We start from the raw sequence: 15,698 nt of genomic DNA, 5'->3' as shown, positions 1-15,698 counted from the left end.
GGAAAGGCGGTAAGGGGCGTGAGGCACCAGCGGGGCTGCGAGTGTGCAGGGACTTCATCTCCCAGAAGTCCCTGCGAGACCACGGAAGAGCTTCCGGTCCGCTCTCCCTGCTGGCCCGCCCCCCGCCCACTCAGACTCACCAAAAGTGCACCGACAATCCCTGACCATTGGGACACTTACTGCTCGTGAAGAGGCTATCGACTGCACAGCGCACTTTCTGTTGCGACCCGTGAGGCTCCCTGTTGACGACTCACCGCACCCGCTTCGCGGGCGCCGCTTCGCAGGGGAGCCCCAGTCTCAGCTGCTGTCCGCTTGCACAAGGGAGGACCTCGGCGGAAAGGCGGTAAGGGGCGTGAGGCACCAGCGGGGCTGCAAGTGTGCAGGGACTTCATCTCCCAGAAGTCCCTGCGAGACCACGGAAGAGCTTCCGGTCCGCTCTCCCTGCTGGCCCGCCCCCCGCCCACTCAGACTCACCAAAAGTGCACCGACAATCCCTGACCATTGGGACACTTACTGCTCGTGAAGAGGCTATCGACTGCACAGCGCACTTTCTGTTGCGACCCGTGAGGCTCCCTGTTGACGACTCACCGCACCCGCTTCGCGGGCGCCGCTTCGCAGGGGAGCCCCAGTCTCAGCTGCTGTCCGCTTGCACAAGGGAGGACCTCGGCGGAAAGGCGGTAAGGGGCGTGAGGCACCAGCGGGGCTGCGAGTGTGCAGGGACTTCATCTCCCAGAAGTCCCTGCGAGACCACGGAAGAGCTTCCGGTCCGCTCTCCCTGCTGGCCCGCCCCCCCCGCCCAAACCACCAACTATTTAATAGCGTTTTGCTCCCGCAGCGCGGGACGCAGCCCGGGCTAAGACTGGGCAAAGACAGGGCCGTTTGAGGCCGTTAGAGTACGGAAGAGTCCGGTCCGGGCCCCCCCTCTAACGGCTACACCTTGGCCTCCCCAATACAGGTATTCATAATCATTCTGACCCCCCTGATAATCCACCAAAGTAGCAAACCTTCATCTAGCTGTTCATCCACTGCATCATGAATACTAGATCCACAAGGCAGAAAAAACCTAAAACTAAAAAGAATGGGATAGGAGATCAACTACTAGGACCCATGGATGATTTTCTGTCCAAAGCAAACACTTTTATAGACCAGAGTATTAGCCTCATTGAGGGTAGAGTCTCCACCGATTTGGCGATCGCACGTCGGTCATCAATGGGACTAATTGCAAAAGCTAAAACTCCAGAAATACAGTCATCCTCAACCCTAACGGCGGCAACTACGAATAGACTTAGTCTACCCAATAACGTCGATCTGTCAGCATCCCAAATATCTGTAACCCTCTCAGAATCTGACCTGGAGAACACCCCTGACTTATTTCCCGAACCAACACCTGAAGAAACCAGACAAATGAGAGGAAATAGGGAGGGGGCGGTTAAAAAAAGGACTGTAAAGAGTAATTCAAAACCTACTACAACCTCCTCAGCGACAAACCCATCGACAACGGTCATTACCGTAAATGGGTCGATGGTTCCCAACCACCCCGCTCCTCCACCCAATAACGTGGTAACAGTTCATCAAATACCGCGTGACCTCTGTGACACTTTAATGCCCGATTCAATATCCACATCAAATATTGGCAGACAAAGAGAATCAGCAAGATTGATCACAGAGGTAGCTTTCCTTCTAAATTCTCATATTCGTCCTCTAGAAACAAGACTCAGTAACATAGAGAGGCAGTTAGTAAAAATCATTGGTTTCTTACAACCCGCACCTCCCCAATCCCATACCAAGCCTCCGTCAAACCCAGAGCCTTGCCCTCCTATCTCTAAGAAAACTGCCACTGTACCCCCCCCAAAGCCTAAAAAGCAAATCACATTAAATCTTCCGCCAAATAACCCCATTCAACAAAATATAGCTCCCACGCCCCTGGTTATTCCTTCACAACCTAGTCCCCAACCAACACCAATTGCAAACCCTATTCCCCCGAAAACCCCTGCTCCAAAAACACCCACAACAATAAATACCAAGCCATCTCAAACAAAAAATGTCCCGAGGGGGACAACTGACCAACCACCCATCTTTAATCTACCACCTGAGGCCACCCCCTATGTGGTGGTTATGACGGGGGTTCCCGAACTTACAGGTGACGGAACCGAACCAAACTGGTCGTTAAAGAATAAGGTCCAATTTTGGCTGAATACCAACCGTCCCGTCCCGCCACCTTGGAAAACTAAAGTAGCCTCAGTTTCTCGGACCCCGTGGGTGGGATATAGAAAAAAAACAATACGAGGAGACTGCATAGTTATTACATTTGAGGATCCCTTCATAGCTGAATATATATGTTCCTGGGAACGTAACAACTTTCCCGGGGGCATTGTAACAAGACCGCTGTCTTACTTCTATCCGAAAAGGCACAACAACAGCAGCCATCAACGTAAGTCTGACAACATCTGGAAGAACCCAATTCCTCAACCTTGGGAGCTAGAATCAGCTGCCACTAATACTATAATGCGACCTACCGAATTTACCAACTTTCGGTACCCACCCAATCGGAGTTTCCAACAAAGAGAAGCCCCCTGGCAGATCGTGGGCCCTCAAAATAGTCTTCGAAGTTGGGAGCATTGGGAGAGACCTCCCTACCAAGCGCTTGGTTCCAACTACGAATCCACTAATAATGGGCAACACTGGTTAGGTTTTCCGACCACGAACAGGTTTAGCGGCCTGGAAATGGTCGATTGACAAACAGCTAAACCCCCAGAACCCTTGCCAAATACGGCAGTATCCTCATCTTCAAATTTAACGCCCATCCCACCCATAACACATAAGCATAAGGACGCTCATAATTGTGGATTCACTCAGCTTCCCATGGTTTTCTGGAACGTTGCCGGCCTCCGTAATAAGATCGAGGACGGATCGGCAGCGGTTTTTCTGAAAGGCTTCCAACTTATCTTTCTCCAGGAAACATGGTCAACGGCAGCACTCCACCTGCTGGGATACAGAACTTTCACCTCTCCTGCCCTTCCTAGCATTTCAGGCAGACCGAAGGGGGGTCTGGCAATTTTCATGGCAAACACCATTGTAGACTTAAAGATCATCAAGTCAGACCTCTGTCCGAATTTCCAAATTCTTACTTTTTCTGTAGGGAAAAAAATCCGTGTTACAGCAGTAAACATATACAATAACCTGGATCTAGAAAATTTTGTGAATGTTCTCGACCAAATTCAAAATAAGATAACGGAACATATTCACTACAAACAGAGAGGGGATACCGATCACATAATTTGGGGCGGTGATTTTAATCTTCACCCCTGCCCCATTATCGATACCTGTGGAATAGTAGATGATTCGGACACTCCGTTAATGCACTTTATCCATTCAGATGCAGGATCCGCCCTGAACAAAGTAATTGCAGACTTGGACCTGCAAATTATGAACCCAACATTACAACTAACTGACACGCTAGAGCCTACCTATAGAGGAAGGGGCCACGAAACAACAGTGGATTACATATTAGTTTCAGAAGCCCTAAAACAGCAACTTGGACCATTTAAAATTTTAGAAAATTGCCTCAGTGACCACTCAGCGCTAAGTCTAAACCTACAAATACATCTTTCGAACTCTCCGATGGTAACCATAGCCAACACCTTATCTCAGAACAGACTCGAGTTGAACAAGACAAATGGCTTTACCATCAAATGGGAGAAAGTGGATCCCAATATATTAACGAAAAAATTAGTTACTCTTGCGTACAAAAACATTTTGGTCTGTTTGGACCCTCAAGCAGAAGCTAACCAAATACTGGAAAACTTTAACGCCATCACAGAATCTGCCAAAAGCCTACTAACCAGAACTTTCAAACAAAACAATAGAAAGACCACAGGCTGGTTTAGTCAAGACTGCACGAAAGCACAGTCCAACCTGAGGAAAGCTCTTAGGGAACCCAACAGGGATGCAAGTAAGATCCAAAAACTTAGAAGAGAATACTCTACGATCAGAAAGAAGAGGAAAAAAGACCTAAACACTTCTTTATGGAAGGCCTTACACGAGAGTGCACTCTCGAAGAATTCCCAGGCTTTCTGGAAACTAGTCAAATCGCCTTTTCTATCTAATTCAACTGGTCCAAAAATAGACGTGGCCATTGACGAGACTACATGGAGGAGCCATTTTTCGAATATCTTTCAATCTGTACCAAACAGAGAACAGCTTCGGCTTAGCTGCAACCCAGTCACTTTCCCAATACACCTGGAAGTGGATCTTCAAGATTTCGAAAGGGCGTTATCCTTAAGCAGACCCGGAAAAGCCCCTGGTCCTGACGGGGTTCCCGTCGACCTATTTAAATTTCTTCCTGACCTATGGACCCCAATAATTACGAGGGTCTGTACTGCAACTATGGAACTCGGACTCCTGGACTCATGGTCATCGTCAATAATGGTCCCCATTTTTAAGAAGGGGGACAGGCAAGATGTCAAGTGCTATCGCCCAATCTCCCTTCTTGACTCTCTGGGCAAAGTAGTGGGCAGAGTCCTCCTTGGTAAGCTGCAACAGTGGGTGGCTGACAAAAACATCCTCTCAGACCTACAGTTCGGCTTCAGGGAGGGCTTTGGAACCATTGAACAAGCTTTAAACCTTTCTTTGCTCATCTCTAAGTATACATTGGCAAAATCAGGTTCTATCTTTATGACATATGTGGATCTCTCCTCCGCATTTGACTGTGTCTCACATCTCAAGCTCTGGTCATTGCTAAGTAAGATGGGAGTAGACCCTCCTCTCCTAGACTTCTTAAGAGAACTCTACAGCGGGGCAACAGCGAGAGTGAGGTTCGGGACAGGAGGAGAACTGACAGCACCGTTCAGGGTAGAGCGGGGAGTGAGGCAAGGCTGCGTCCTCGCCCCCTTTCTTTTTTCCTTATACACCAACGGTCTGGAAAAGTGCATGTTGGAGGGGGGAAGAGACCTACCGAAAGTAAAAGATCGTCCAATCCCAGCCCTGCTCTACGCGGACGATGCCGTCATTTTAGCCCGAACTCCAATCGAATTACAAAAATCTTTAACCAAATATGCAGACTTCATGGCAGCTCTGGACCTGCATATTAACGTTAAAAAAACTTTCACTATGGTAGTCGGTGGCGCAAAAAAACCCGTAAAATCCATCTTCTTAAAAGACCAAAAAATTGAGAGAACCTCGCAATACCCCTATTTGGGTATTATGATTGACGACGCCCAAAACTGGAAGCCGGCAGTAGAAGCGAGGAGGCACCTTTTTAAAAGAGCAAACATGGCCCTAGTAAAATTCTCCAGTAAACTTGGGAAAAAACCCCCAGTGGAACTGTTGCAAATATACGCGGCGAAGTGCCAATCCACAGTTTTATATGGTGCAGGAATCTGGGGCCATACAAACACCGTCCCAATCCAAAAAGAGGAAAACATCTTCACGAGATTCCTTCTTTCAACACCACGAGGCACTTCCATCTATGCCTCGCACATTGAATTGGGAATCCCATTTATTGAAGACTTGATAAAAATCCAACCCCTAATGCTTTGGAGAAGAGTCTGGTTATCTGATGAAAATAGCCTGACAAAAAATATTATACAAGACATTATGGAGTTGGATTATGCTAATAAAATTCCTTGGATTACTTACATTAGAAACTTCTTACAAGATCTGGGTTTTGAGAAATACTATTATAATCCAGAACTAATGAAAGAAATCTCTAAAAAAGACCTAAAACAGATAGCATTGAGTCACTTGGATTCCCTGAGACTAACAACGCTGACTACAAAAAAATCTGTCATGCATGCAATTACCATCCAGCAGACCATGAAAATTCAGCCATATCTCACCCTAGGGATTTCCACCTACGAGATGATGCTTTTAACGAGGTTCAGGTTGAACTTATTTTTCAGATTGGTGACGTTCCCTGAAAAGAATAATTGGAGTACTGATATGGCACTGTGTCCCTGTGACGAACATTCCCAACAGTCCACTATCCATACAGTACTCTTCTGCAAGTTCTACCAACCGCACCGAAAAACTTGGCTCATTCCCCTATTAAAAAAATGGGGCCACAGACAATGCCGCCCAGCGATGCTATCTCTTCAATTTTTGGACTCAGAATGCACGGTATATCATGTACTAAACTTTTTAAAAAGCATTATGAGACACAGAAACAATCTGTAAAACTGTAACCTTCCAGCTTTCGTTATGTTCTACCAAATCCCCTAGAATGTTTTTGACCGATCTAAGAAGTTAAATTTTATAATCACTTTTTTAACAAAACTTTGTCGATTTCGATTTTAAAACTGTTATCTTTTATGGCTTTTCGAATTGTAAAAACCGAATAAAGATTATTATTATTATTATTATTATAGTTTGGTTTACACTGTGGGCAGTGGATAGGTTATAGTGTTATTAAGCTTTGTATATTTACTGTACTTTTATGAGTGTATTGTGGGTACTGTATTATTTGTCAGTGTTGTGCAAAAGTTGAGCATAGTCATGTTGACATCCATCCCTCCACCACCTACATTTTTAACTAAACCAGGAGATCCGGTGGTGATGCCTTGGGAGGACTGGTGTGAGGCATTTGAGACATATTTGAAAGCAATAGGGGGTGCAGTTTTCACAGCAAAAGGGAAGATAGCTATGCTTAAACATACCCCTGGGGTGAGAGTAGGAAGGTACTAAAAACATTGCAAGGTTTGAGGAATTTCGAGGATGTTGGGGAAGATAATTCGGATATGGATGAGGATGCGGTTGATGAATTTGTGTGAATGCTTTGGAGAACTATTTTTGTCGCAAGATTAGTGTGGTCATAGAGACATACACATTTTTCTCACATGCACAAAGTGTGGATGAATCTGTGGACCAAAACGTGGCCGAGTTGCAGAATTTAGCTATTTTATATAAATTTAAAGATATGCAGGACGAAATTATAAGGGATCACTTGATTAATCGGACAAATATTGTACAAGAGAAGTTGTGAGGTATGAAGGAACCATCATTAGACAAAGCTATAATGGTAGCTAAGCCGGTTGAAAATAAGTCTAAATACGTGGAGAGTGTGAAAAATTAAAGAATCCAGGAGTAGAAGCAAGACCAATGAGGAAGGGAAGAAGTATTACCAAGGTAATAGGAAAACATGTTTTAGATGTGGTAGTGTGAAACACATTGCTTCGTCTAGTAACTGTCCTGCCATAAGAGTGAAATGTTATAAATGTCAGAAATTGGACATTTTGCAAGAATATGTAAGAGTGGAGGTGGATACGGAAACAGAACAAATGTTGTCAATACAATACATCAAGATTGTGGGGGAAGGCAGGGTGAGGGAAAGTCATCTGACTATGAGGAGGAAGTAGAAGTTTTGATGTTACAAGATTGTGTGAGTACCGTAAATAGAGAGAGTCATCTAAATCTGAAGATGAAACCGACGCCCCTAATGTCAAGTGAATATTTGCGGAATGGATTTATGGATGTGGGCAGAATTTATTCCCCATACACACTGATTAACAAGGAGACTTGGGAAAAGGTAGGCCGCATGAGCCTGAGTAAAACCCACATTGAACCAGAAGGATATTGTGGGGACAAATTAACCATCATTGGTTGTTTTCAGGCAGTGGTGGGGCTTCAGGATAGACGCACAGCATGTACGGTGTATGTTGTGGAAAAAGGTAGATTGTTATTAGGCTGGTGGGCACTAGGAATGAAATTAGATCCCAATGGTGTTGAACAGGTGTTAACCACAGTCGGTATGAGGTGGGCAAGTGAATTTCCTAGACTTTTTGGTCAGGAACTAGGATACCTAAAAACATTTGTACATAAAATTATTCTGAAAGAGAACGTAGCGCCTGTTGTACATAAAACTAGGAGTGTGCCTTTGGCTTTGAGAGCTCCATTGAGGGTGGAATTGGAAAAACTATGAAAAGATCATATTATTGAACCATTTGAAGTGTCAGATTGGTTGAGTTCCATTGTTATTGTGCGCAATCCTAATGGGAAGATCAGAATGTGTGTGGATTTAAGAAATTTAAAATAGTAACATCTGAGTCGATTGCCATCCTTTACTGAATATGGGAGAATTATTGTCCGGAGTAACAAGTAGAAAACATTTCTCGATAACAGACTTATCCAGTGCTTATCACCAAGTACTATTGCACAATGATTCTCGTCATTTAACCTCATTTGTTACACCGGAAGGAGCATATTGCTTTATCAGGATGCCTTTTGGCTTGGCGTCTGCTGTCTTTCAGAGTGTAATGCACAGATTGTCGGGAGACTTACATCAAGTTGGGTTTTTTCAAAATAATGTTTTGATCTGGGGTCGGAGCAAATGTGAACATGTGGAAATTTTAAGGTGAGTATTGAGAAAGTCAAGTGATGCAGGTTTAACAGTGGAATTGAGTAAATGCAAATTTGCTTTGGAAGAGTTGGAATACTTGGGTCATACACTTTCAGCCCAGGGTATCAAGCCCAGATTAAAACTAGTGGAGGCGATTAAGAATGCTCCAAATCCGTTAGACAAGACCAGTTGTGATCATTTCTGGGACTGGCAGAATTTTATGCACAATTTGTGGATCATTTTGCTGATATGGTACATCCTATGAGAGAAATAATAAAGAAAGGGAATACTTTCATGTGGTCCACACGTGTCAGACAGCATTTTACGAAATTAAAAATGTATAAGTAAAGCTGTGGCATTATCTCCATTTGACACTCGCGATCAATCCATTAATGCAACTGATCCTAGGATGTGGGGATTGGGAACAGTGCTCATGCAAAGAGGGAGAAGTGGACATAAAAGAGCAATAGCTTTTGCTTCCAGAACATTGAAGGGTGCAGAACTGAATTACTTAACCCCAGAGACATGGCCTGTTGGTGGGGAATTCAGCACTTAAGAAATGTTGTGTGGGGTACAGAGTTTGAACTATGAATGGACCACAAACTATTGATTGATGTTTTACGACTAAAGGTGCAGAAAATGCCACTCCACGCATCGCAAATTGGTTATTGGGTTCCAAGAAAATACATGCAAGGTAAAATACGTACCAGGTGTAAAGAATGTGAATGCTGATTTTTTAGCACGTTTTCCAGTGCAAGGGGGTTGTGACAAGATTGAGGAGGACTAGATGATTGCAGATACAGAGAACATGAGTTTTAAGGCTATTTCGGAACAAGAATCGATTGCCTGCTGCATGAAATATGCAATGGGACAAGGAGGAAGAATTGATGAATTACAAGCATGTTTGGTTTCAATATTCTTGTATTGATGGACTTTTAAGAAGGGCTGACAAGTTAATTGTACCCAAGAGTTTACGTGGGAAACTTTTAGATGCTTTACATAAAGGATTTGGGTGCATGTCAGCTATGAAACCTAAAGTGAGGCTAGATTTTTGGTGGCCAGGGGTAGATCGTGAGGTGGAGAGATGGGTGAGGAAATTCCCAATACCTAGGAAGGTTTAGTCTAAGTGTCTGAACCTAAAAAGGTACGGAAGGTGTTGAGGTTTTTGGTTATGGTAGAAAACGGAACAACATGGAATTTGAGGAATGTTGTGAAGTGGGGAAAGGTTTAGTACGCTCATTTCAATGCTGGGCTGGAGCGTAAATGAATGGTGGTAAATGATGGAGAAAGTGGTCTTTTAAAGGAGAAACATGCAGGAAGAAAACGGAAGTGTGATGCAATTGTGAAATCAAATGACCAAAATCAAGTGTGCAGGAGTTGTCGTAAAAAATATTGCCCAGAAAGTTGAGTGGCTGTGTAATTTAATTCTGTTCTGTGCATTTTACTAGAATTATCTAGCATACTTAGAATACATTGTATTTGTGCATAGTTTCCCTGGCATTCCACGATAGCAGGTAATTTTTATCTCAGCAAAACTGCTATGTATAATAGTTATTTAAACATTGTTATTATGGGACATTTGTTGCATCTGGGTACATGGGGATGTAATGTTGTAGTGCTGTGATATAACCAAGTGGTTGGGAATGTGGGCAAGTGTTCATGCAAGAACGATCAGTTGTGGGATGCCTGGCTCCGGGCTGCTTACTGCGTCTATCCTAATATAGCTCTTTCCTCATTTGCCAATCTGTGTACCTTTACTTCGTTGAAGAAGGACGTTTTACTTTCGACATTCCTTCATTTATATATAATGTATTTGACCTGTAGAAGTTCTGCAGTGGCACAGCAAAGAGCCCAATGCCCATTATGCAAGCAAGGAGAATGGGCCTCGCCCCTAGGGTTTGGTAGTAAAAAAAATATAAAAACTAGGGCGCAGTGTGTCCCACACACCTTTAGGCCCAGGTGCAATCGCACCTGTTGCACTATCAATCACTAAGCCCCTCTACTTTGGTAAAGAGAAGCCTTAAAGCTCATCCCTCTGCAGTCAATGTAAGGCCCTTTCTCTTTCAAGCTAAACGGAAGCTCAAAAGGAAGCTCAGGCTACCTATTTCTGACCTAGCTGCAATGTGTACGGAGCAGAGGCCGTAAAACTGGACTATGAACACACTGTCAAAATATTGTGTCCACATTTCAGTTCTTTATCCCAATACACAAGCTGCTTCTTTAGACGAGCAGTTGTGTTTGTTTTTAAACTATACAACATTGGTCAATCCTTTCAAGATGGAGGAATTTAGGGGAGTCTGTTGTTTTTACATCGAGCTTACCAAGAATACCAAACTTACCAGGGTTTACAGTCCCCCCACTGCAACCATTGGGTGGCTTAACTGTCACTCTCATTTGCTTGATTCTTATGCAATGCTTTCCTTGTCCCAGTTTGGTGGGTTTGGCCCACCCCCCAAACCTACAACCTGCAGACAAGAGCCTATACCTCAAGGCACCCAAAAGCGCAAAGAGCCCATTGAATTGATCAACATTGCATTTCTCTCTCCAGTCCAACTTATGTCCTTCTTTCTTAGCCCCATCCTACATATATTCATGTTTTTACTTTTCTTCTATCCATTCACCACTCACCCGACCGCACCACCACCTGACGTGTAGGGCATTTTAGGTTTGCTGGTAGTGTTGCAGTGGCCTCCCAGTCCCTGACCAGGCAGGAGAGGAAATCCGAGTCTCCACCAGGGCTGTCCTCTGTATACTCTGCTGTAGGGCTGGGTGGGTAGTAACCTGGGGATGAAAAATGAAAAGAAGCAATTGTTAACAAGCCAGTTCTAGGGAGGCAACATGGCGACGGGCATCACCCAGTAACGTAAGAGTGGTGTTGAGTCAAAATGTTTGCTGGAACACACTGGATGGTTAATCTCTCCAACACAGCAAATCCATTCTGCAGCAAAGTAAATAAACTCTAGAATACGCAAAGAAAATTGTCAGGGAACATGATTTTCTGATCCGACTAGCATTTCATTTAGCTCAGCATCATGAGCCAAGTGACAATGTGGGAGCTGTGCCTTTAGCTTGAAGGTAGTGCACTTGATTATGTCTATGGGAGGAAGGGGTGCTCATTTAATTCCTTCATTTCAGGAATAGAAGTCCTGCTAGGAGCCTTAGGGTTGGTCCAAAGGGATTGTTAGTTCTGTTTGCAGGAAGAAATTTTGGTAAAGAGTCTGTAATGTAGTGTTGAGATACTCCTCAGTGGAGTTGTAGAATCCATTACTGGGAGTCTGTGGGATTGTGAGGAGCATCTTCATCAGTTCAGTGAAGAACTTTTGGTTTAAGTGTCTGGGTGTTAGTGAAGAGCTACTCCTATTGCTCAGTTGGGGAGTTCTTGGTTTGAAGCCTGATGGTTAATAAGAGGAACTGCTGAGTGGAATATGTATTGGCGGGCGGTCTGGGGTCGTTAACTAGTCAAACAAAGAAGATGCCGTAGAGTTCTTGATTGGAAAATTGGGGTTTGGTGAAGACAGAATTCTGGTTTGGTCCAAAGCCGATGTAGTTCAATGGATGAACTACTAGTATATCTTAGTCATTCAGTTGACGTGGTTTCGAAGATAAATATAGCAGATGAGTTTCAACTTGTTTCAGAATGGTAAGAAATGAATTGACAAGTAAGGGGTGCTGGAGAAGGCAGCAGGCTTATTACTGGACTACGTTTTTTTGTTTTGTTTATTTAAATATTCTCTGGTTCTTATACCGTGTTACACATCTAGAAATGGAAAACTACCTGCTCCGTTTTTTTTTTGGTTCAGATCTGAGGGAGCTGTTAAGAAGTTAGCCCTTTGGAGTAGTAATATTTGTGAGTGAAACACAGAACCTTAAATATGCTTTGTATAAAACGTGGGAGCCAAAACCTGCCCGTTTAGGTAGAACTTAAGTCCTCTAATCAAAAGGCGAGCTGCAACAGACTGGAGAAATTGGGGAGTGTGTGACAACATTGGCATGATCATAGTAATTTACATGTCCCATAATCCAACGTAGACAAGAGCAAAACGATGACTACTTCCGCTGAAGAGGTGAGGCCTATAATAGGTGTTCCTTTACCTCAGTGGAAGAGTTAATAAAAGAGGCTTGGGGCCTGATTACAAGTTGCTCATAATATTCCGTCACATGCATAAACTCCTGCCTGTTTATTCATGGATCGGAATTATGCATCTTACAGTATTTAACGCATCTTATGACTATCGGATGTGTTAAATACCTCAAGCTTCATTAAATTTCGGCAGGTCAAACATGTTGAAATTTATAATGGAGGAAATGCTTATGGTTTTACCCCTTGTTGTAAATATTTTTGTCCACCCTAAGCGTGGAAGGGTATTCTCAGATGTGAGACCCTTGCTCATTGCACCATCAGGATTCAAGCAAACCGGGCCGAAGACGGCTGTAATGCCAGAAACCGGTCCCCGGGAGCTTGTTTCCTTCCCAGTGTAAGAATTGGCTTTTGTAGTTTGGTTTGCCCTGTTCCCATCATGCACTGGGACAGGAACAGACTAATTTGCATACAGCCAGGTTCTGAAACTGGGATGGTGCAGTGAGCTAAAAAACGGTGTTGGATCTAGCCCTGATCTCTTGACTGGGTGAGAGCTTTCTGCTTAATTCAGAGACTCTGTCCCTCACCACCCCTTGTTGTAAATATTTTTGTCCACCCTAAGCGTGGAAGGGTATTCTCAGATGTGAGACCCTTGCTCATTGCACCATCAGGATTCAAGCAAACCGGGCCGAAGACGGCTGTAATGCCAGAAACCGGTCCCCGGGAGCTTGTTTCCTTCCCAGTGTAAGAATTGGCTTTTGTAGTTTTGTTTGCCCTGTTCCCATCATGCACTGGGACAGGAACAGACTAAATTGCATACAGCCAGGTTCTGAAACTGGGATGGTGCAGTGAGCTAAAAAACGGTGTTGGATCTAGCCCTGATCTCTTGACTGGGTGAGAGCTTTCTGCTTAATTCAGAGACTCTGTCCCTCACCACCCCTTGTTGTAAATATGGTTTTACCATAACATGCAGATTTTGGTGCGTTAAACACCAAAATCCACATGTTATTCCCCAATAACTTGTAATAGGTGATATTTGTCGCACCTGATAAATAACACCTAAACACATAATCAGGGCCTAAGTAAGGTGCCACCTCTCTGTGAAAAAACACTAGGTCAGGAGTTAATATAATATAAGATACAGCATGACGACTTAGATTTAAAATAGTACTGGACCTGATGGCGGTTGTATGCAAAGCATACATTCTAAGTTTGATCGCTGTTTCATGATGCTCCTGTCAGGTTTGCACTAACTTTATGGACAGGATGTAACTGGATTGATGCGGTAATCAACCATTAGTACGTGGCTTTTACACCGCGTACCATTACTTCGCAAGCGTTACAACGCATGCGATGTTACAACGCGTAGCCTTTATTACGCAAGTTGTGACATCCGTTGCGTTGTAACATCGCTTGCGAAGCAAAGGCTATCAACATTGTTGTGTGGAAACGGACGTGCTTCCGCTTCCACACAACAACATACACCACTGACGCGGGAAACCCGGAGAAGAGGAACCATGGTTGAAGGAGAAGAGAGATATCGAGGAGAGAGAGGTAAGAGGGGCTGTGTAGTATTTAAGTTTTAAGGGTAAGGGGGAGGGTCATGCAGGTGGTAGTCTTTTTGGTTTTAGGGTAGTGTAATTGTGTTTTTGTAGTGTAGGGTAGAATTTTAGGGTTTAGGGTAGTGTTGGGGGTTGTGCAGGGTAGTGTTTGGAAGTAGGGACAGACCTGGGGGGTAGGGGCAGAGTTGTGCTGGGGGTAGAGTTTTAGGGTTTAGGGTAGTGTTGTGGGGTCCGTGCAGGGTAGTGTTTTAGTGTAGGGACCGGCTTGGGGGTAGGGGCAGGGTCGTGCTGGGGGAGTGTTTTAGGTTGTAGTTTAGTGATGTGGTGGTGGTGTAGTGTAGGGTAGTGTTTTAGGGTTTAGGGTAGTGTAAGGGGGTCGTGCAGGGTAGAGTTTCAGTGTACGGAACGGGCTGAGAGTAGGGGCAGAGTCGTGCTGGGGGTAGTGAATTAGGCTTTAGGGTAGTGTTGTGGTGTTTGTATAGGGTAGTGTTTTAGGGTTCAGGGCAATGTTGGGGTATCATGCAGGGTAGTGTTTGGATGTAGGGACAGGACTGGGGGCCGGGAAGGGTTGTGCAAGGGGCAGTGTTATAGGGTTTAGGGCAGTGTTGTTGTGTTGTGTAGTGTAGGGTAGTGTTTTAGGGTAGTGTTAGGATGTCGTGCACATTAGTGTTGTGTAGGGAGCAAACTGGGGGAATGGTGATGATCGTTCAGGGGGTAGTGTATTAGGGTTGAGGGTAGTGGTGTGGTGTTTGTGTAGTGTAGTGTAGTGTAGTGTTCTAGGGTAGTGCCGGGGGGTCGTGAAGTGTAGAATTAGAGTGTAGGTTTCAGGAAGGGGGAAGGTCGTGTAGGGGGTAGTGTATTAGAGTTTAGGGTTGTGTAGTAGTGTTTAAGTAGTGTAGGGTAGTGTAGTGTAAGCATGATTTTAGTGCGATGTTTTTAATTAGCATAAACCATAGTACATTTATAACCATTTGCGTTATAAATGCATGCGCAGTTAAAATTTGCGAAGTAATGGTTTATGCTAAGTAAAAACATTGCCCTAAAATCGTGCGAAGTAATGGTATGCGAAGTATCGACATGCATTCGATTGATGCTCATATCTGCCTCTCCCCACTCCTACCACTGACCACAAACACGGAAATATGAGGGCCAAGGGTGGAGGCAGGGAAAGATGAATGGGGCACAAGACTAAGCCCGTCACTCGGCTGGTCAATGAGGTTTGCAGAATGTGGTGAATTGCAAAAAGACAAGAGATATCTTCAGTGTTCTGTTATGCAGAAAACAAATCCACTATATGTAGTTCCAAACGGAACAGGATATTCCTTTAAACTTCATGCCATCACTACACACACTTTTATAAAGATGGATTATAGTCTCTCCCCGATTATGTAAACTGATATGTGAAATGGTGAACATTTACAAGCTGTAAGTCATTAAGCGTTCACTATACTCCTTGTGGATTGAACCCCAGTTCTAAAAGTCCTGAATTTGCTCACATTCAATACACCTTTAAAGTGTTCACTCTAATTCCTTAGTAGGGTAAACTCCAGCTTCAATTGATCAGAATTAATCATTTGATTCAGGACACTGGTTCCAGTACTTAAGACTCTCACCAGACACAGGCCTACTACCACGCATGTGCTGCACACTCACTGCAAATACATGTACTCGTCATGCAGATAGAATGTCAACACAAGGATCTGGGGTTCACATACATCTGAAACTT

General features: G+C 44.2%; 1 protein-coding gene across 1 annotated transcript in view; it reads right to left on the bottom strand.

Annotated features, from left to right (window-relative positions):
- LOC147665775 (epimerase family protein SDR39U1-like) overlaps window positions 1-15,698 on the bottom strand; it is a 93,890-nt gene that overhangs the window by 19,487 nt on the left and 58,705 nt on the right. Inside the window, exon 5 of the mRNA XM_086949494.1 lies at window positions 10,961-11,113. Coding sequence (XP_086805620.1) covers window positions 10,961-11,113 — 153 coding nt within the window. The remainder of the gene's footprint in view (window positions 1-10,960; window positions 11,114-15,698) is intronic.

Source organism: Lissotriton vulgaris, unplaced genomic scaffold (genome assembly GCF_964263255.1).
Source record: "Lissotriton vulgaris unplaced genomic scaffold, aLisVul1.2 SCAFFOLD_622, whole genome shotgun sequence".
Lineage (NCBI taxonomy): Eukaryota > Metazoa > Chordata > Amphibia > Caudata > Salamandridae > Lissotriton > Lissotriton vulgaris.
The sequence above is the reverse complement of the archived record's forward strand: the minus strand, read 5'-3'. Positions and strand labels throughout refer to the sequence as shown.